The sequence below is a fragment of the Periplaneta americana genome, chromosome 12 (genome assembly GCF_040183065.1).
Source record: "Periplaneta americana isolate PAMFEO1 chromosome 12, P.americana_PAMFEO1_priV1, whole genome shotgun sequence".
Classification (NCBI taxonomy): domain Eukaryota; kingdom Metazoa; phylum Arthropoda; class Insecta; order Blattodea; family Blattidae; genus Periplaneta; species Periplaneta americana.
In genome coordinates this window covers 39,362,626-39,386,587 of record NC_091128.1, presented here as the reverse complement: position 1 = coordinate 39,386,587, position 23,962 = coordinate 39,362,626, and the positions used below count along the sequence as shown (strand labels likewise).

General features: G+C 36.3%; 2 protein-coding genes across 2 annotated transcripts in view; one reads left to right on the top strand and one right to left on the bottom strand.

Moving 5' to 3' along the window:
- The window catches only part of LOC138709952 (uncharacterized), a 38,597-nt gene extending 19,037 nt beyond the window's left edge, over nt 1-19,560 (top strand). Inside the window, exons 4-5 of the mRNA XM_069840637.1 lie at nt 18,669-18,743; nt 18,827-19,560. Coding sequence (XP_069696738.1) covers nt 18,669-18,743; nt 18,827-19,021 — 270 coding nt within the window. The 3' untranslated portion in view covers nt 19,022-19,560. The remainder of the gene's footprint in view (nt 1-18,668; nt 18,744-18,826) is intronic.
- Nucleotides 19,037-23,962, bottom strand: part of LOC138710321 (importin subunit alpha-3-like) — a 56,352-nt gene continuing 51,426 nt past the window's right edge. Inside the window, exon 12 of the mRNA XM_069841129.1 lies at nt 19,037-20,152. Coding sequence (XP_069697230.1) covers nt 20,057-20,152 — 96 coding nt within the window. The 3' untranslated portion in view covers nt 19,037-20,056. The remainder of the gene's footprint in view (nt 20,153-23,962) is intronic.

Genomic DNA, 23,962 nt, shown 5'->3' with positions numbered 1-23,962 from the left:
GTTGCCACCACAAGCAAACGTTGGTCTCAGCTACATTAAACTCTCCTCCTGCCTTTCTGTTACCATTTTTTTTCAGCGTAAAGAATTACCTTACACTTGAAAGTAGCATCATAAGATGTTTTTCTCTGTTTGCCTTCCATTTCTTGGCTACCTACTATTCAAACCTCTATGCAATAATAGACCAACAAATAAAAGGAAATGAATAACTGTAATGAAGTCGAGAATCGCAGCAATGCGTTATGATATAACAAACGATAAAATATTTTAAAGAAGTTACCGGCAAACTATGTAAGGAACGAATTTGCACTTGAATCTAATGTGCACCCCAATTTTGAATACTACATTTGGACAAAAAATATGAGCATTAGATTCGCGTAAATACGGTATTATCATTGTTAAATATTTCGGTTCATATTCCGCAGGAAGTATAGACATCAAGAAATCACTCATTTGCTATATCATCTGAATCGGTCTGTTGGAAATCAAATTTTTCAGGAGAGCGAAAAAAATGTATTCTGGAAAACTTTTTTTTATTTTTAGAATCTTTTTTAATGGTTATCTAATTTCTTAACATTTACGTGAGATTACTCACTAGCTGAACTTTAAAAAAATATTGTTCTTGCAGGAGATCGAAAAATTTACAGTGGAGATGTGGCCTTTTCCAATGCACTGATATTGTATTCAATTTTTTCATACAATTTACTTAATTTTAATTAGATATTTTTTGAAACAATGCTTACAGTTAGTTATACAGATTTATTCATAATATGCAAGTTGAAAGACGGGCTAATTAGTACAGTATGAGTTTATTGCTGAAGATATTAAAATAATATTTAAGAAAAACGTTACAACAAAACATACTGCAAAGGTGAAACTCTTTCTTTACACCTTTTTTTCAGAAGTAGGTCATGAAAGAGTCTATACAATTCCAATTTCTCTTCAGCAACTTACTGAATTAGTTTTTCTGCCATTTTCTTGTGATTAATGAGTAATTTTCCATTGTATGTAGGTAGTTGATGGTATGCACGAGCAGATTTTGCATAAAAATTCCTCCTTTTGTAGCCCATCAATCCAGTTGCCCTGGCTTCTCTACCCTATACTCGAGCATCATATACTGGGAAACGTGGAAATAATAATTTTTTATCTTTAGGATTTTCTGTTAAAGATCTTACAGACAATACTGTTTTCTTGTAGTACTGAGCCACTAACTTTTATAATTGATAATGTCTTCAGTCTTCCCTTTAACAGTATTGAAATTTTGCTGACATTGGCAATAAGACCATTCAACTCATCATCGCCCTGAGTGGTGCAGTTAGTATAGCAGTGGCCTTCTGTGCCTGAGGTTGCGGGTTCGATCCCGGCTCAGGTCAATGGCATTTAAGTGTGCTTAAATGCGACAGGCTCATATCACTAGACTTAGTGGAATGTAAAAGAAATCCTGCAAAGATGGTACATGGAAAATCCAAATAAACTTAGAATTAAATAAGACAATTAAAAATAAAAATATAATATATTTTATTAGAGCTCGAAGACTAGGATGGTTTGGACATGTAAACCAAATGCAAAATGATAGACTGGTGAATAAGATGTACCAGTGGCAACCTCTAACGACAAGAGCAACAGGAGGACCAAAAAATATATGGAGGGATGACGTACTGGAAGATATAAAATTATAAAGGATTCAGAGTTGTCCCAAAATTGTCCAAGATAGAGAGAAATAGAAAGAGATCGTTGAGAAGGCCAAAACTGCAATGAAGTTGTAGTGCCTTAAGAAGAAGAAGAAGAAGAAGAAGAAGAAGAAGAAGAAGAAGAAGACGAAGAAGAAGAAGAAGAAGAAGAAAAAGAAGAAAAGAACTTCTGTGGGACAAAATTGCGGCACACTGGTGATGCTCATATAACCTTGGCAGTTGCGACGTCGTTAAATAAACCATAATTTTTTCAACTCATCAGGTGTACAGACTCTGCCCTTCTTTTGAAATAATATTTTTGTCATGCCAAAGGTATGATCACATGGCAAAAAGAATGCTGTCTAACTGGGAAATAATGGAAAATATTTCTGAATTTTCCAGATGACACTGTGACCAATAAGAAATGAACAACAGTGTTGTTTTCATTTTGACCACTCTCTCAAGTATTTATGGAGGAAAGAGCAACGTTCATTAGGTCCCATAAAAGCCTCACCTTCACGGTATGAAAAAATCTCTATGTGTCTTCAGACAGTAAACAAAAAATTCAAACACTCAGAGTTCTCTGTAATAGGACATATTCTGCATAAAATCTACCGTAATCGCCATTATATTTTAATTTTTCTGGCACAGTTTTGTTATAGAACTGAACTTTATCTAGAATTTGTTTACATTGTATTAATGAAATATCAGTTGAGAAGCTGCTGCTTTTTTTAATTCTCATTTAGGTGAGGACTTTAAAGTTACTCACCGAGTTCCTGAACACACATCAATTTGGGGACATCCAAACTTGAAATTATAGTTCTCTTTTGGAAATACTTCAAATAGAATTTGGATTTGATATCCAGTTCTGGATGTATTTCTTTGAACATGTTAAGATGCAGGCAAATCATTTTTCTTTATATTGTTAGAATGATGAACTTCATGATTCCCTATGGTTAGCAATGACGGAACACACAGAACCAGACATCAGTTTATGTCAACTCCCAATAGATTTCCCTCATATCAATGCGACTCTCACCAGCTATCAGTAACATACATGTTTTTCACCTACGTAATGTAGATTTGGAAATGCTTTTTACATACTTCAGTTTTTCTGCCTTTCACTTGAACATATTTGAAATTCATGGTTTGATGTTTTGGTTTTTGGGTGTCTGACTTTCGTTTTCTAACCACATGTTGTGCTTCGATTAAGAACTGCAAGAGAAAATTTTAAGTATTCTTATCTTCAAACGAATTCACCCTTCTTAAAATATTTAGCTGGTCATTTTCTGGCAGTAGTTTGGGAAACCTAATACAATTAAAACCACTTTAGAAACATAACTCATATTTAAAGTTCAAATCAGAATGGGATTTTCGGCCGGGTAGCTCAGTTGGTAGAGCAGCTGGCTATGGACTGGAAGGTCCGGGGTTCGATCCCAGGTGGTGACAGGATTTTTTCTCGTTGCCAAACTTTCAGAACGGCCCTGAGGTTCACTCAGCCTCCTATAAAATTGAGTACCGGGTCTTTCCCAGTCAGAGCGTGGTGCCGACCACACCACCTCATTCTAGTGCCGAGGTCATGGAAAGCATGGGGCTATACCTCCATACCCCCCCCCCCCCAAGTGCCTTCATGGCATGTTACGGGGATACCTTTATCTTTTATAAAACTATTGCATTTTCCAACACACTGATACATTTATAAACACACTTTCGCAATAAAATTTTAATATTAAATGTTATCTTTTTTAGTGTGAAAACCAACTGATACTTCTTTCAGAGTCAGTTCTACTCTTTCCTGCAGCTTCTTCTGCCTTGGCATGCTGGACCACTCAGAACATGAAACTGTGTGAACCACTTAAACCATATTCACCAACTTCAGGATAACCACGCCCCCCTTTTCCTATGTTCCAGCTCTCCATAATCTTTATTTTCAGGTAAAGTTGAAAGTGTATTCAATGATAGTCTGTAATTCTTCACAATATCGCGTGGTTTCTTCTTCTATAATCACCTTAATCTTTTGAGTTAAGATTAATGTACAATATTTTTCACGCTTAGGTATTGCAGGGAAACATAACACAATATAACTGTACTGTATCCACATATAAATTCAACAGCAACCAAAGATTTAGAGAAATTTGTTGGCTCCCAATATCATGATGAAGTGTATGGAGGTGAAAGATACAATTCAGGTACTTATTTATGTAAACAATAGCACTGGACAAACTAATTTTTTTTCTCTTATGTACAGACCCAGAAACAAAATTTGGGCCACCTGAAGTTTCCAAGTTCCAGTTCTAACATTCTACACATGTTCAGTACACTGAGTATGCGCATTATCATTGAGTATGAGCAGTATGTTATAACTGGAACTTGGAAAATTCAGGTGGCCCAAATTTTGTTTCTGGGTCTGTAGATATGGAATTAAAATTTGGAGCAAGTCTTGATGGGAGTCCACCTGTATGTACCATTTGCTAACATGTTGATTGTGACTCCCCACACCCATTCCCAGTCAACGTATCTTTCCTGTGAGTTCTGCAAATTGTTGAAGCTTTCTTTATGGGAATGTTGTTGCTCTATTTTCAATGCATATGGATAAAATATCAAAGGATTTTGACTCATCTTCAGATTTTTCTGTTGTAAACCAGCCAATTACAAAAGCTGTTTTCTTAAAAAAAAAAAAAAAAAGTGCCATGCCACCAAATTCAATACTAAATAAAACAATAAAAAAAGATGCATTACTGACCAATTAAACTGGTAATGCGCTGGAAATTGGGAATAACAATAATAGCACTTGTGTGATTTCACTATTTTAAATTCTGGTCTTCATTAGTTAACTACATTTCGGAATTTTAAAACAACAGAAATATCCCACTTGAAGTTTTATTTCTTTAAGGTACTCAGAACATAATGCAATAACATACAGTAGTACTCGAAAATCCTACATTGAGAGAAAATGAACTTTAACAACTTACTGCAACATACATGAACTTCAGTAAATCTAAAAGACATTGTTTGCTGGTTCCAAAAAAGGAAACAAGCCCTACGATGATACTGTGTATTATCCTTGGATGATCATGTCTGCTTCGAATCAAGAACTGCAAATTAAAATCCGGTCAGATAAGAAGCGTTTTCAAGAGGCAATAGAAATCCTTGATACACTTTCTTCATAAGATAGTATTGCTACAGAGATTCTTAAATTAGATTCCGAGGCCATAATTCCATACTTAATGCGTATATTTCATGTTTCTATAAACAATGCAGCTATTCCATGTGACTGGAAATCAGCTATAGTGGTACCCATACATAAAGGTGGAAATAAATTAATGTCGGAAACTACAGACCGATTAGCCTTATATCTGTCGTATGTAAAGTCATGGAGCATTTGATATCGGATTATATTCGTCATGTTCTAAATGCGAGACTGGTTTTACAACCGCCAGCATGGCTTTAGGGAAGGCTACTCATGTAATAGTCAAATTGCGTCACTGGTTCAGGATCTAGCTGAAGAGGTAGATACAGGCGGAAGAATCGATGCAGTTGTGATTGATTTTTCGAAAGCATTTGATTTGGTGCCACATGACATATTAATAGATAAGTTAAGTAGGCTAGGAATAGATAAAAGAGTGGTGCTATGGATCCAAGAATTCTTAAAAGGTAGAACCCAGAGAGTTAGAGTAGGTCATGAAATATCGGAAATGTAAGTTCAGGGGTGCCACAGGGCAGCATTCTGGGTCCGTTACTCTTTATAATATACGTAAATGACTTATGCCAGAATATTACATCAAATGTGAGGCTATTTGCAGACGACTGTATTATCTATAGAAAGATTAGAAATAATTCACATGTGGATGCTATTCAAACAGACTTGAATAAAATTTATAACTGGGCGTTAATGCATAGGATGAAAATAAATGGTTCTAAAAGTAAATCTATAACATTTTGTAGAACCCGAGAGGAAACTAGTTTTAATTACGAATTCAGTGGTGTTGTAATTCCGCAAGAACAATGTTGTAAATACTTATGAGTGTATAACTCCAAACTTTCTTGGGGAGAGCATGTTGATAATGTTACGGGTAAAGCAGGAGGGCACTTCACTTTATTATGAGAATCTTGAAAAAGGCTAGCCCCAAATCGAGGGAAATAGCATATCTAACGTTAGTGCGACCGTTAATGGAATACAGAACTACATGTTGGGATCCCTATAGTATATATCAGATAAATTCCTTAGAAATAATCCAGTATAGGGCAGCTAAATTTGTTAAAGGTAAAAGAGAAGATGGAAACGATACGATAAAAGAACTTAAATGGGAAACTTTGGAAAACAGACGTAGGAAAACTAGAATAACATCATTGTATAGAGCACATCTAGGTAAATTCTCATTTTTAAATAGAACTATAAATGATTGGAATGACCTACCTGCAGCGGTCTTTGAGGGCTGTCCTTCCTTAAGGAGATTCAAGAATAACTTAAAAAGTTGTGTATAAAGTGCAAATTAAAATTAAGGTGACATTTAACATTTAATTTTTTAAGGTGACATGTATTTATTTAGCCTGACGAGTTACTTTCTTGGTTTGAATTGTAAATTATTTAAAAATAGCGTGTAAGAGGGCCTTAGACTAGAAATGTTTAGTTTAAATGTAGTTCTGTTTATAAATATGCATAAGGGTGTAATTATTTGACTTATTTGAACTGTTGTATCAGTGAAGCGAGGTGAGTCAGTGAAGTTATGGTTTTACAGTGCAGTGAATAGTTCCGATCAGTGATAATTTATAGTGTCAATGAAATGTGTTCTATAGTGTCAATGAAATGTGTTCTATAGTGTCAATGAAATGTGTTCTATAGTGTCAGTGAAATGTGTCCTAAAGTGTCAGTGAAATGCGTCATAGTGCCACTACAGTGAGTGAGATGAGAGTATAGTGAAAGACAATTGAAATTTATATAGGGCCTATACATAATTATGTAGGTTGTATTGTAAAATTAGGTATTTTATTTATGTTTTATTATTGTGTTAAATTGTATTGTGTATTCTTAATGTATTGTGTATTGTATAATTGAGGGGTTGGGTGCAAGAAAGGCACTTCTCTCAAATGCAAGTTTTGAGAAAGTTGATGTTGAAAATTCAAACCGTAATGATATTACCTATGTACGCTTTTACATTTTGGTTACTCCTGACCTCTATAATCACAGTATTGAACTGAAACTTGGTGATCATATGCATTACAGATCAGGGAACACAATAAAGCGTTTTACTCAAAAAGGGCACATCCTCTAAAATGCCCTTCTTGCACCCAGCCCCTCAATTGTATTGTGTATTGTTTATATTGTGTATACCACTGCCACCCGGTGCTTGCCCACTTGCAGTGTAAATAAATACATACATACATACACAACAAAAGGTTCTAATACAGTCAGAATTATTGATTACTTCTCATTTCATCAAAGACTAATGTCTTGAGCTTCCAGATGTGACTGCACAATATCTTGTGAGACTCCATAGGTCACTGATAACGAAATCAGGAAACAAAATAGATAAAGTCGAATGTAACAGAACTGCTGACACTGCAAGGGACCCCTGCTGTAATTGATATCGAGGCCCCCGGTATGTATCATACATTCCAGATAGTGATGTCACCTCAGTGGGCACAGCAAATTAATCAACTCTAAAAGATTATCATCTTGTTGAGGTCTCAGTTGAATGCAACTGTCAAATCAGTCTTGCAATAGAATTATTATTGTGAAGAAGATAAACTTTCATGTACATTGTACAGTATAACATTATAGTGATGTAAAGTGAACAATACTGACTGTTATAAAATATTATTAATGTGTCTACAGGAAAGTGTAGTGGATGTGTAAATATGCCTCAAAAATGCTGTGTACCAGGATGCAGATCAAAGTTTAGTAGATAGGCCTACATTAACAGGTAAAATATCAGAGCAGTGTATATTAGAGAGTACCACATTCTTTTGATCCGATAAATGCCAAAGCGGTGGCCATATTTACTCCTGCGGAGACTCGGTACACCGCAAGACTTGCATAGGAACACAGGTTTCTAGTGTGATATTCCATCGTTATCTTGAAAAATGCCGTGTTGTTGTGCAGTTAATCAATGTGTAATCAATTGCCGTTGTACAAAATTAACATTAACTCACAAACAAGAGGAGGAATATACTTCATTGATTTTCTCAACAACAATATTTTCACTGCGGGCTAAAGCAAGGAGATGCACTATTACCTTTACTTTTTAACTTTGCTCTAGAATATCCCATTAGGAAAGTTCAGGATAACAGAGAGGGTTTGGAATTGAACGGGTTACAGCTTATTGTCTATATGCGTGACATGAATATATTAGGAGAAAATACACAAATTATTAGTGAAAACATGGGAATTTTACTTGAAGCAAGTAAAGCGATAGGTTTGGAAGTAAATCCCGAAAAGACCAAGTATAAGATTATGTCTCGTGACCAGAATACTAAATGAAATGGAAATATAAAAATTAGAAATTTATCCTTCAAAGAGATAGAAAAATTAATATATTTGGAGGAACAGTAGCCTAATTAATATATTTGGGAACAGTAACAAATATAAATGACACTCGGGAGGAAATTAAACGCAGAATAAATACCATGTGGGAAATGCCTGTTATTATTCGGTTGAGAAGATTTTGTCATCTGGTCTATCAAAAAGTCTGAAAATTAGAATTTATAAAAGTTATATTACCGGTTGTTCTGTATGGTTGTGAAACTTGGACTCTTACTTTGAGAGAGGAACAGAGGTTAAGTGTGTTTGAGAATAAGGTAATTAGGAAAATATTTGGGGCTAAGAGGGATGAAGTTACAGGAGAATGGAGAAAGTTACACAACACAGAACTGCATGCATTGTATCCTTCACTTGACATAATTAGGAACATTAAATCCAGACGTTTGAGATGGGCAGGGCATGTAGTACGTATGGGCAAATCCAGAAATGCATATAGAGTGTTGTTGGGAAGCCGGAGGGAAAAAGACCTTTTGAAAAGGCTGAGACGTAAATGGGAGGATAATATTAAAATGGATTTGAGATAGGTGGGATATGATGATAGAGACTGGATTAATCTTGCTCAAGATAGGGACCGATGGCGGGCTTATGTGAGGGACGCAATGAACCTCCAGGTTCCTTAAAAGCCTTAAATAAGTATAATGATATAATATTTATAATTGAAAATATCAAGGTGGGCAAAAGCGGACATTGGAAACTATTCCAAACTGGTATAATACGGGTAATAAAAACAGTTCTTGATTTTCAAGAAAGTTGTCTTAATAAAGGGAACTTCAAATACGTGGTGTGTCTAAAAAGTTCGGTGAATGGTGTCATATCTGAACGGCAACTTGGCGCATGTGCTTGCGCATGTGCATGGTTCTTCAGAGACTTGGGGAGAATCGATACACAGCCTGCAATGCATGTGACTGGCAGTGTAAACAGACTGCGACCAGTTGAACGTAGTCAGTGTGAGAGGAAGTGTCACAGCGCAGTGGAGCAAAGTTTAAACATCAAGTTCTGCTACAAATTGGGGAAGACTGCAACGGAGACACATGGAATGTTGGTGCCGGTGTACTGGAGGGAAGCCGTGAGCAGAAAATGTATTCACGAATGGTTTAAACGCTTCCGTGAAGGGAAGGAAACAATTGAGGATGAGCCATGTTCAGGTCGGCCATCGACAAGCAGAACCCCAGAAATAATCGAGAAAGTGCGACAAATGCTGGCACAAGATTGGCGACTGACTCTAAGATTGATTGCAGAGGAATTGGACATTAGCAAGGACACGGTGCACACCATCGTCCGCGATGATTTGGGTAAGCGGAAGATCTGCTCCCGATTTGTGCCGCACAAGCTCACAGACGAGCAGAAAGCAAAATGGATGGAAACTTCTGATGATTTCATTTCCATGTGTGACCAGAATCCATTGCTTCTGAAAACCATCGTCACGGGAGATGAGACCTGGTGCTACCAGTTCAATCCGGAATCAAAACGGCAGTCGATATCATGGTATTCACCGACTTCCCCGCGACCAAAAAAAAGCCGTCTGCAAAAATCCAAGGTGAAAACACTGTTGATCGACTTCTTCGATAACAACGGCATCATCCACAAGGAATTTGTTCCTGCAGGTCAAACCATTAATGCTGCATTTTACCAGTCCGTTTTGAACCGATTGCTACAGCGTATCCGGTGGGTTCGGCCAGAGTTGCACAGGACTGGAAAATGGATGCTGCTCCATGACAATGCCTCTGCACACTGTGCGATCCGTGTGCGCCAATTCCTGGCTCAGAAGATGGTAACTATTCTTGAACACCCTCCGTACTCCCCTGATCTGGAGACTATTTTGAAGGGCAATAAAGAAAATTTGTTTGTATCCTTGTTTTGTTTGTTTTCTGATAGCATTCACCGAACTTTTTAGTCCTTCAAAATAGTCGCCACCCACTACAACACACTTTTGACAACGTTCGTACATCTTCTGGAAACTATCAGCAAAGGCCTCCTGTGGAATCGATCGCAGAACGACTGTCACACGACGTTTGATGGCATTCACGTCCGCAAAACGTTCACCTTTCATGGCCGCCTTCAAGCGGGGAAACAGGAAGAAGTCCGCAGGAGCCAGATCAGGGGAGTACGGAGGGTGTTCAAGAATAGTTACCATCTTCTGAGCCAGGAATTGGCGCACACGGATCGCACAGTGTGCAGGGGCATTGTCATGGAGCAGCATCCATTTTCCAGTCCTGTGCAACTCTGGCCGAACCCACCGGATACGCTGTAGCAATCGGTTCAAAACGGACTGGTAAAATGCAGCATTAATGGTTTGACCTGCAGGAACAAATTCCTTGTGGATGATGCCGTTGTTATCGAAGAAGTCGATCAACAGTGTTTTCACCTTGGATTTTTGCAGACGGCTTTTTTTTGGTCGCTGGGAACTCGGTGAACACCATGATATCAACTGCCGTTTTGATTCCGGATTGAACTGGTAGCACCAGGTCTCATCTCCCGTGACGATGGTTTTCAGAAGCAATGGATCCTGGTCACACATGGAAATGAAATCACCAGAAGTTTCCATCAGTTTTGCTTTCTGCTCGTCTGTGAGCTTGTGCGGCACAAATCGGGAGCAGATCTTCCGCTTACCCAAATCATCGCGGACGATGGTGTGCACCGTGTCCTTGCTAATGTCCAATTCCTCCGCAATCAATCTTAGAATTAGTTGCCGATCTTGCGCCAGCATTTGTCGCACTTTCTCGATTATTTCTGGGGTTCTGCTTGTCGATGGCCGAACTGAACATGGCTCATCCTCAATTGTTTCTTTCCCTTTACGGAAGCGTTTAAACCATTCGTAAACATATTTTCTGCTCACAGCTTCCCTCCCGTACACCTGCACCAACATTCCATGTGTCTCCGTTGCAGTCTTCCCCAATTTGTAGCAGAACTTGATGTTTAAACTTTGCTCCACTGCGCTGTGACACTTCCTCTCACACTGACTACGTTCAACTGGTCGCAGTCTGTTTACACTGCCAGTCACATGCATTGCAGGCTGTGTATCGATTCTCCCCAAGTCTCTGAAGAACCATGCGCATGCGCAAGCACATGCGCCAAGTTGCCGTTCAGATATGACACCATTCACCGAACTTTTTAGACACACCACATATGTTATGCTAGATAGATGCACAACATGTATGATATCGCCTTTAATCACCATCATTCTAGCATTACTGCTTATGCTTCTGTGCTGAGGAAGGAGTAAATATGGCCACCGCACTTGAGAATGTGGTACTCTCTAATATACACTGCTCTGTAAAATATATGTTGCTGTGTTCTCGATTCGAAAAAAAGCCCGCAGTACCCATAGAACAGTAGTGGCGACAGGTGAAATATAGGGATAATTTTTAACCTGTAAATTCTGCTGTAGTTTGTATCAATTTCCAGAAAAATTTATAATTAGGGAAAAACGTGCTACAAGAAACGATGGCAGTGAACTTGTACCAAAGTAGATACTTACTGTACCTTATTTAATCAACCTCTTTTTCTTTGACCCTTCAAACGCAGAAACCCAGAGAAGAGGTGAGAAAAATCAGTTTGTAGGGCCGAGGAAAACTATAGAAAATGATGCAAAGATGTGATAAAAAAGTTGTTGTTTTCTAATGCCAGGCGTTTGACAAAGTCATTTGATCTCTTGCACTCTAATATTTTTCAAAGATATTGTCATGGTCAACCACTGAAGCACAGATTTTGAGGTGTTTTCAATCCATTTCTTGGTTTGAGTTGCACAATAGGCAGTTAGGGGACTGATATATTCCAATTCTATGCAGGTGTTTGTATACCGCCATTATAACGAAAATCTTTTTAGGGTTGTAAAATTTTCTTAATTTAGTTTGATAAATTATTTCAGGTCAAGGTGCAGTTTATGTTTTGGTGGAGATGGATTACATTTATATTTATTATTGGATTATTATTTGAAATTTTATTATGGAAGTGGATTTAATTGTAATTTTTTGCAGATTGTAATGGCCTGTTGCCAATTTAAATGCAGCTACAGACGATTTGCATGGTAAATCGGGAATTAACTGTGGATTATGATGCAGAGAGTTCCATTTTTTTCCCCTGGGATTGTGTTATCAAATTTTGTTTGTTGAAGTCTAAATATGTAGATTTAATAAATCTTTTCACAGAATAATACGTAGATTTAATAACAGGTCTGTAAGTAGCAGTGCTGCCCTTCTTTGCTAAAGCATCCTCATTCTCGTTTCCCAGGATTCCACAATGGGATGGTATCCATTGGAATACAATTCTTTTATTGAGTGTTATTAATTGAGAGAGCATTTTAGTTATTCCTACTGTTTGAGATGAAGGTGTATGTCTAGAGACTATTGACAAAATAGCTGCTTTGGAGTTTGACAATATAACTGGATTCTTAAATTTATTGATGTGGCATAGAAGATTCCTGAGACTTTCACTTATTGCAATGATTTCTCCATCAAAACTTGTTGTTTCATATCCAAGAGATCTATAAAGTGAGAAGAGACAGCACGTAACACCTGCACCGGCACCTTGTTCTCTGGAGATCAAGGATCCACCTGTGTATAAATGAAGCCAGTTTTGTGGAGGATACCTAATATTAATTGTCTCTAAAGACAATTGTTTCATTATTTCAGTGTTTACTTCTGATTTCAGTATTTCTTCTGTTAAATTTAGGTTATACTCTATATTTAATAGAGTTAAAGGGTTTGGTTTAATTTGTAAGTTTTCTTTTAAATTCGGGATGTTGATTTTCTGTTTTAATTCTTGAACCATGGATATTAAACTTTTTTGAGTTTTTAATCTACAGAGAGGACTGTATGAATGCCAGTTGTTTCCTGGTAATCTGATAAATTTTTCATATCGGATCAATGCTTTTTCTTCTATTGTCATTTTGTTGATGTTAATATTAGTGAGGAATCTCATAGAATCTATTGGAGTTGTTTTGATTCCACCAGTAATGAGCCTGAAAGCTTGGTTTTGAAGACATTCTATTTCATTTATGAAAAGTAAAATAATTAAAATTTCTCTGCAGTATGTCAGCACTGGCTGTATAAACATTTTGTATGTAGTGTTCAAAGTATTTCTAGAGCATCCCTATTTCTTTCCTGCTAGTCTTTTCAGAAGGAAGAATCTTTTACGAGCTTTTTCAGAAATATATTTCAAATGGTGTCTCCATGTTAACTTCCTGTCGAAAATAACTCCAAGATATTTGGATTCATCAATTCTAGGAAGGTGTTGGCCATTGTATTGGATATTTAATTCTCTTTCTTTTTTAACAAGTGAAAATATTTGTTAGTTACTTTTGCTTATATTGAGTGTCATCAAATTTGATGTGTTCCATTCATGTAGTTGATTTAGAGCTTTAAGAGCAGAATTTTGAATTTTGTCTCTGTGTCTGTGAGGTCCGGAAGTCCACAAAACTATATCTGCAAATAGTACCTTTTTTTCATTAGTCAATTTTTCATCCAAGTTTCACATAACAATACTTCAATTTCAATTCTTGATTGAAGTGGATATTCGGTAAGGAATTATTCTTGTTCGTAGGAGAAAATTCGAGTCTTTTTCGACGAAAAAAATGTAGCAGCTCTCAAGAGTTTCCTTAAATTATGTTAAAAGATTTGTGCCATTTTTGCAGTGTATTTCCGATTGGTGGAAAATTATTAATGTAGAACTTCAAGAACACATTAGATTATATAAATTTTAAAAGTATGTAGTTGTTACATAATTATTGATACTAGGTTTATTTACCAAATAAACTTAAAATGGCAGTGTTTTTTCTCTCTCCTGAGAAGTTGTATTTTTTTGACTTAGTTCCTTTTAACATTTGAGGATTCAATTAGTGTGTAGCCTAATCACAATGAGTAATACAACACAACCTAGACAAAATAGCAATAACAGTCGTAGGTTTAAGAACGGGAAATTAAGGTGCGTCATTTCCAACATGCTTAAAAAATTGAACATGCAACACATTAGGATTGCTGAAAATTGTCAGATGTTGGTGATTCAAGTGTCGTTCAAACCAGCAGTGTTGATATCTTAGCCGCTTCTAGTGTCCAGAACATCGAATAAGAAACAACAGGGAATTCGGAAACTGTTAAATGTAGTGTGCAAGTAATTCAGAGGTGTCAGTGACAGACATTGATAAGTTGAATGAAAGTTTGGTCTCAATGGGGGAAACACCAATTAAGAAGAAGAAATTATCACAGAGGAAGTAACCCCAACAGAAATATTGTAAAATAAAACAGACGCTTAAGGAAAAGATTTTTCGTGTTGAGAAAAAAGAAGTAGAAATAAGACCAGATGAGAAGAGTAGCAGTGACATAATTAATAAGCTAGCAGAGTGTTTCAGGAACACTAGTGACAGAAAACTTAAAATTCAGATTTTAATTATATTTGAGGATTGGCCATACAGTAAAATTAGGGAACACTTTGATGCATCTAATCACATGATCAGTGTTGCAAAAAACTTAGCTGCAGAGAGGGGAATTCTCTCAACTCCGGAATCTAGAAGTGGAAAAACTTCAGACACATCCACAGTGAAAAAAGTACTTGACCATTACACTAATGATGATGTAAGCCGCGTCATGGCTGAAAAAGAAGACGGCAACAAAGTATAGAAACAGAAGAGATTGTTATCAAATTTAAAAGAAACATTCTGGGGTTTTAAGGTTAAATATCCAGATATACAAATTAGTTTTTCAAAATTTGCAGAACGAAGACCAAAACAATGTGCGTTTCCTGGAGCCAGTGGTACTCATTCAGTCTGTATGTGTGCTCATCATGAGAATTTAAAGTTGTTAATTGATGGTGGAAACATTGCGAAATTGACAGCAAATCTAGAACGGTCACTGAAAAAGTACAAAGATCTGATTTCACAGATTGCATGTAACCCTGCATCCCCTGATTGTTATTTCAGAAAGTGTAAAAAATTGTCCATCAACAGCAGACTTAATTCATTATTTACAGGAAGCATTTGAAACAGAAATGATAGATGTAGTCAATTACAAACAATGGGTAACTGTTGACCGAACTAATTTAGAAATTTTGCACTCTTCAGCAGAAGAATTTTTAGGTAAACTTTCGACCAAGTCAGAAGCCCTAGCTCCTCACGCATTTGTTGCTCAGCAGCAAGCTGCGTTTCTGACGGAAAAGAAAGAAGCTCTCCAGGACGGTGAATGCCTTGTAATTTGTGACTTTTCCGAAAATTATGCCTGCGTGATTCAAGACTCAGTACAGGGTGTTCATTGGAATAAAAATCAGGTCACACTCCATCCCTTTGTAGTTTATTTAAAGACAGAAGTGAATTAAAACATAAAAACTTTGTACCAATTTCAGATACAAATGCTGTTCACCTTTTCGAATGACAATTAATACGTTTCTGAAGAACGAAATAGGAAATGTGAAAAGTTATTTTTCTGATGGGGCTAGTGCCCAATACAAAAACCGAAAAAATTTTGTAAATCTGTGTTTTCACGAAGAAGATTTCGGCGTAAGTGCTGAATGGCATTTTTTTGGAACTTCACATGGGAAGGGCCCTTGTGATGGGATTGGCGGCACCACTAAAAGACCAGCAACAACAGCAAGTCTTCAGCCACATCAGGACCCCACTACGACACCAAGAAAATTGTTTCGGTGGGCTGAAAAGAATATTAGTGGAATTCATTTTCTACTTTTCACCAATGATGAACATAAAAATGAATGTGACTTGCTGTAGTCTGGATATGAGAGGACAAAAGCAGTAAGTGGCACAAGAACACTACATGCTTTCATACCGGTCTCAAAATCTGAAGCACTAGTTAAAGGTTATTCTTTGTTCCACTAAAGTAAACGTGTATTTATCTGAGTTGCTTAAAAGTATGTTTCAGTTATCCAATCGGTTGACTTGTTTTTTTGTGTTTTAAGATAGTTTTGTGGAATTTTATGTTAATAATTATGCTTCAAATTGTTTACATATTTCGAATACATGGCGTATAACATACTAATACTGTGTGTACACACGTATCCATACATAGCAACGTGGTCTTGCAGTGACGCTCCTACTCAACAGCGTGCACCCAGCTGGGTAAGTTAATTCATTGCAAATTCATTTATGTTTATTCCATTCTGAAATTTTGTACGCATATAGTTGAGAAACTAAGGAATGCAGTGATATTTTCTGTATTTCGAAAAGAGTTTCCGAACTTTAATATAAATTTTTATATAATCGAAGCCCAGATATGCTAAAAGTATATCTATGATCTTTAATATGAGCCGAATTTGAATAAACTGCGTTAATTACTAATGAAGATATTACCGTTTATATATAACAGTGCGCGCACTATTATGTAAATTTTGAATTTAAACACTTTTCGAAAGAATAAAGTTTTATGAAAATAAAAATATATGTATATTTTATTTTTGTTCTTTCAATTGACAGAAATAAAAAACATGAAGGTTAAATTTCCTTTAAATTTGTCTGGTTTGATGTGGAATGACTCATATATATCAAGTAATTAATAGTTTTGAACATTTTAATGTAATAAATAATCAATCTGCATGTATTTGAGTGACAATTTGCTTATCATTTTGTAATCACGAGGTTACAGCCGTATGTTGTGATGTCACCAATCAAGCCTTTAGGCCTGAAACATATCGGGAGCCTTGGTGATATGCACCATAAGCTGAACAGCTAGAGATCAGCTCTGCATGCTGAAAACCCAGGTTCAAATTTCAGCGATTCCAAGTGTAATTTTTGGGGTGGATAAGAACTATTTGGAAAGGTTTCTGTGAGTTACTCCCTTTCCTCTGCCTGCAGTCTATTGTTTATCTATTCATGATTAACAATCTCTTTAGATCGATATAGACATATCTGGAAAATTTAAAGAATATAATTTTCTCGATGGCCAAAACATGGTTTTATTCTAAGAATTTTTTTCACTAAATGAGTCCAAAACCGAATCTTTAAATTTTTCACTGAAATGTATTGATACACCTAACAGAGTGAAGCTGCTGGGATTTGTTCTTGATTCCACAACCTGGAAAGAATACATTAACATATTGCTGTTAAACTCTTAGGGATGATTTATTTATTGAGAAATTTAAAATGGTATGTTCCACATCAATATGTTAGAACAACTTACTTTGCGTATTTTCAGAGCAATGTAAAATGTGGTTTACTAATCTGGAGTAATATTTGCCACATCTAGAAGATATTTTTAGTTTAAAAAAGGGCAATTAGGACCATAATTGGTTCGTCTTCAACTGCTCACAATAAACCATTATTTACAGAAGAGGAAATCATGACTACAACTGGACTATATATCTCTGAAGCAATGAAATAAAAAATAATGAGGTTACAAGTTGTTCACACTCTTAAGATCTTAAAAAAAGGATTACTTGGTGATGTATGCAATGGAGAGGGAAAGGAACTGGCCACCCTACTCCATTATCTCCTGGCCTAGTTGACTCATAAGCGATACCTTCTTGGTATTACTTACGAAGTTCAGAAGGTTGACTAAACAACAACTTTGACATTTCTAATGTCAACTCATGGATTTGAGGGAGGCGGGATATGATGGTAGAGACTGGATTAATCTTGCTCAGGATAGGGACTGATGGCGGGCTTATATGAGGGCAGCAATGAACCTCTGGGTTCTTTAAAAGCCATAAGTAAATGTAGACTGTCAAAGACAATGAAAAACTACTCGATCAGTGCTTTTAGAATAGCTTCCTACTTGAAAAGAATGCCTTAAAGCGACTTGTGTCTGTTTGGCTGACCCAGGAGTTATTTTACAATATTAATGAATATTTAGATGTAAGCAATATTGTGTTTTAAGTTTTTTTTTTTTTAAACCAGTTATTGTTGACTATGTCGAAAGTCTTTATGACTCTATGGCATGTAATAATAAATATCAAATATCAATCCCTTCCCACTGATGTCAATAATCGACAGTTTCGATACATTTACTCTTACATGACATGTAGGAAATAGCAGTTCACCTCACAGAACATACACACAGCTCTGATCAGAATACTTTCAGTTCCCAACACTACTTACTCACTGATTAAAAACACTTTAGGAATCAGGTTGAGGTGAAAGGGGTACAGCTTTGCCACATTGTGCAATGTAGCCTGCTAAGTTCACCAGTCAATGTAATAACTGAGGAGCTACTCATTAACTCTGGAGTCCAAAAAGCAATATAAGATAAGAAATTACACCACCATTTAAGATTGAACCAATTTTACTATGTTGTAAATGAAGCTTAATTAAAAGTATACGTTGTGGGAGTGTGGTAACATGTTTCACTCAGATGAAAACTCTGGAATTTCACGTGTACTTGAGCTCAGCCATGATAGTAGATTACCGTGATACATCAAATGCAGCTCATTGTCCCTCTTAGAGAATTGTTAATCCTAAAGTATTTTTAATCTGCCAGTATTTTATTATAATATGTAATACAGTAATTCCATTGCTTCCTCTGCAGTCAGCAGTAGAAGACCGATCACCATGGTTACCAAAGAGGAGGATATCTCTCAGGACTTCAAGTACAACAACAAAGGTACTGCTTATATGTGTATAGGTAAAAACAGGGAATGAGGAGAGAGGCACACAACAGTTTTCATTAATACCTACATCTTCCAGGTAACATCATCATCATCTGAATTACAGTATCATGAGACAAGAGATACTTCCCAGCGTCTGACTCTTACACGAGGAGGTCTTCATCTAGCGGTCAACTTTCCTGCCAACGTGACAATCAGACTGGAAGATGGACAATATGATCGTGTGCTGCAGAGGGAATACTGCGAGTGCAAGGCCCTCAACCCTCCAAAGTAAATAAAACTCCAATCATTTCAAGATGTCTGTGAAGCCTTTGTTTTCACTATTTTATAAAGAATTTGCTATATCTACAATTCAAACTAAGTCACAAAGGCCTGATCCACATGGCCACAATCATTTAAGTTAGAAAGTTACAGTTGCCACTTCATGAGGATTCCATAGGAATAGAGCTATTAAATGGTTGCTGTTGCTTATTGCTCTATGTCTGTACATAATATCGATCCATAAGTGATTAAAAGCCATTAGTAAATAAAGATAACAGTTAACCATATTATTAAGTTTACCCTAACAGTATCAACATCTTCTCACAAAACAAAACAAGATGGAGGATCATAATTTATTATTAATCAGTACATCTTGCTTGGGTCAACTGGGAGAATGCTTCAACAACTAGTCTCCAGCCGGCACTTGTTCACCATCTGGATAAAGTGTCCTTTGTTGTAGCCCCTTAATTTTAGTCACAATAATTAAAAAAAAAAAAAACTTATTAGTCATTTTGTGACATGCTTTGGCTCTGGAAAATGGTCAAAACATTTCATCTAGTACATTACATTATATACAAGAGGACAGCTTCTGGAGAACATTTAATATAAACATAATCAGTCATTTTGGAGGCTAATGGGCTAATGTATCTCAAACACATTTCATCGAGGTTGAGATTTGAACACTGCTGAGACCTGCCATGTCAAACCAATGCTCTGTATTATTTAGGCACAAAAAGCTCTTAATACTCAGCATGTAAGTTATAAACCAAATCTGCTTGTTTACTGGATGGACATTAAATTGATTATGTAGGGCAAAGACAGCATCTTCCAAGCAAGATAATATAAAAGACCACAGTCTCTTTTTAACACACCTTGCTAAAAAAAAAGTTGAACTTCTAAATTCGATTTTTATAAACCTCGGGGCTTCTTAATAGCTGTGTTCAACACTCTCAGATCTGCTTGTACACCTACATCAACCAATATTGTCCGTGTCACACAACTACCGAGTCACAGCACTGGCCACTCCAACAGTTACATGTCTTGCCAATCAGAATTTGAAGCCCTCGCTTGGTATGCTGGTGTTAGGATCAAACTGGAAGCCAGCATCAGAGGACTGGGGCACCAAATTAGGATCATCTTCAACCTGTAAACATTCAATCCACAGCCCTCTCTTAATCTTTCTTTATATACAATAAATTTGAATTATTTGAAAATTAAACAATAAAAATTAATTCAGATTACCTACACCGAATTTTAGCAAACAAGCACTAACACAGTGTATCAAGTTGTGGGAACGAGATCAGATGGACAGCAAGAATATATTTGTCCACAACAGATATTGATCAATTCATGACAGAAGACAAAGATAAATAAAAGTAAAAGGTAGGAATATACAAAAGTAGATGATACCAGCATGTGGTAAGTTTCGTAAAAAATAAAATAAAATCAAAAGATATAATACGTTCGTTATATTTCTTGTTCTTTTTCTTTTCTTTTACTTGGCTATTTAACAATGCTGTATCAACTGCTGGATTATTTAGCGTCGATGAAATTGCTGATAGCGAGATGGTATTTGGTGAGATGAGGTCGAGGATTTGCCATAGATTACCTCACATTCGCCTTACGGTTTTGAGGGAAACCTTGGAAGAAACCCACAACCAGGTAATCATCCCAAACAAGAATCGAACCTACACCCAGGCATAACTTCAGATCAGCAGGCAATGCACTACTGCTTGGGCTATGCTGGTGGCTTATTTCTCGTTGATATCTTACAATTTTGACCTTAATCTAGAAACTATAATCCTTGTCAAATCAGAAGCAGCCACTGAAATGCAATTACTTTTATAATGCTTCCTCCATCTTAGGTCTGCACTGTTGTTGAGACATTAACATTAACCCAATGGACTCGTATTTAAATTCCCTGCACTTGCTTTAAATATCCAGTTTGCAGATGAGTTTACACTGTGATTAAAAAATATCGATAAAAAAAAACTATCCAATATTTTTTATGCAAAATTTATCAGAAGGTACGTCGAAAGTATGTGCTTACTGATTAAGATATTTTGGTGTGGTAAACAGCTTGTCAGATGATGAGCATGTTACAACAATAATTTCCTAAAATATATTAATTATGTGCTAGAGGTTCAACGTCTGTTTTGCTTCATAACCACTGTCATTCTCTTCATCAGTAATGCCGTCCTAGTTATCAGTCTTGTAAATATATTAATATAGGTTCTATTTCTTTCACAAAGTTTTCACCACATTGCGCACAGGATTGTCACATTATTTCTTGCTTTAGTCCAAAATATCCATTTGCTCTCAAGTTTGAAACCTATCTTCTCAGCTCCTGTAGTAAGTCAGTATCATTATCTTTTTTATATCTGAAGCCTAAATTCCGCAATATTCTGTAAGTGGACGAATAGGAGCCTTTGTATTAAATTTTGGTTTCTAAAGCTAAAGTAATTTTTTTGCGAGCAGGAGAGGGAAGGAAGAGGAAGTTGGAAATTCATCTTCATTGTCCTCCATACAATGCACCTGCCAAAATCATTAGGTCTTAGGGAGTCTTATGTTTTTAGGCGACACAAACACTGAAGCACTACCATCCAAAGCACAGAGTTACTTGCTATCGATACTGCAAAGCTTCTCATTACAGATAGATCTACATATTTACAGACTCAAAACTGTCCTTCAAACAACAATCAAATATACACCAACTGCTTATGCTTTCAGAGCTATATTTATTACGCAATTAATAAATCTGCTTTCTAAAAATGGTAAAAATTATCACCTTTCAATGTATACAAGGTTACTGTGGAGTGCAAGGTAATGAGATAGCAGATGAAATAGCAAAAGTTGCATCAAACCTTTTACCAATACCATAACCTATAGATTCTCTTGACAGAATAATAAATAATATGCATAACATGATAAATAAGCAATAGAAAGAAGATGTGTGAAGCAGACAAACAGGAAGAGTACTATGGAAAATTTTGAAACCACCCAACAATATTAAAATCTACTGTGATATTCCCATGCATGAGTTAGAATAGGACACCTTGTTACGGAAGCTTACCTGCATCACTTTAAATTATCAGAGTCACCAATATGTAAAAAATGTTTAACAGAAGAAGAAACAATAGAACACATCCTACTTCAATGTAATAACAGCAACCATAAACTGCAGGAAAGAATGAAAAACCACTCATTATATGAAATTCCCACCAATCCACAGCTCTGGAAAATTGCATATTTGATTTACAGTGGACATTGTGTAATCCGTTTATAGCTGGACACACATATTAAGAAGTAAGTACTATCCAGGTCTCTTTTCCTCTTTAAAATACGTACCTTTTAATAAAGTACAAACACTATAAATAATTTTTCGGGCCTGACTTTAAACTACTACTGGCATTACAACAACTAGACTATAATCTTTTCGCTGTAAGAAAAATCCTAATATAAATAATAGCACGTGACTGAAGTGAGGCTTCATTGGCCGCTGTTAGACGCCATAGATTCTCAGTACATTTTCCCGCCTACTGTTGTACATTCTGTTTCATGTTAAACATTTCCCGTTACTCGTCAAGTAGGCCTAACCTCACTACTATGCATTCGTTTGCTTAGGAAACATTTACTTTATAATTACTGTGATTAAAACTCACTTAACTTATTATATACATTTAAGACTATTTGTTTTTCTCCGCTTTTGAGAGAGTTTCCACTCTTACGATTAATTACCACACACACCGAGGATGCAGAAGCCATACTTCAGTACCACGTGCTTACGTGAACAACTACGAGCTCAAGTGATGCCAGCTTGTTACAAGAACAGACTACCTCGGTAATACTGTTGGTATTCATCAGCGTTCATAATACATAACAAAATATAAAAGTAGCTTTTCTTTTACATAGCGTTTTACATATGAGTGAAGTTATATGTTTCATCATATTTAACAACTAGAATTCAATTTTTTATTTTCAAATAATAAAAAATTATGGTTTCCAAATACGGACTATATTTTCCTGCGTTGTGTGAGTGTTGAGCCAATCACGGGTATGACAGCAACGTGCTTATGTTTACATTAGGATTTTTCTTAGAGCGAAAACAGTATAGATGGCAGTCAGCTGCTACATGCACCGTAGCATTTCTGGTAAGTGATGTCACAAGCTTGTACAGTAGAACCAATCGGAATCAGTCTATAACAAGTACTTCCCGAGTTCGTTTGTTCACGTGTGACTGTTTCAATACATTGAATAAGTAAAACTAACGTTTACTGCGTGTGTGTAAGATAAATAAATGAAAGAAGAGACTGTAAAAACACAAGTACTGCACAGGCACGTGCGGAAAATAGTGTTTAAGGTGTATAATTATTTTTAAAATGTTGACGAGCAGAACGCTGCCGGCCATCTTGATGCTGGCTGCAACGCACAAGAAACGACTGCAGAAGCATTGGTGTGGGATTGAGAACCGTGCAAAGAATATTGTTAGTGAAGGAAAGAGGGTTTGTTTGGTGTCATGCTTACAGTAATCAACGATTAAGGTCATTATTGTCTTTTGATAATTTAAATTCTCTCCTGCGCTATTTGTATTGCACGTGCGCGTGAAGTACGATGTGGCAATGTTGTACGCTGCTTTTCTCTGTCTCTCTCGAAGCAAATGCTAGCAGACTACCACCTTCCAAATTGCCGTCGACTTTAATGCACTATTACTTGTACTTGGTTTATTTAGACATGATTGAAAAATTCGTATCTTCTTATGGTTTCCATGAATCATCGTACCATCAACGTGTTATATTACCATGAGAAGTGTTGTAACATTGGTAGAATCAGTTACAAGTCGCCACTGTCATGTAAAAATAGTCAAAGTGATTTTTCTAAAAAAAATTTAATGTACTAAGAACTATTAAGCCCGGTTAAGCTGCGGAACGGCAGCCACACCATTTTGAGGCCACAC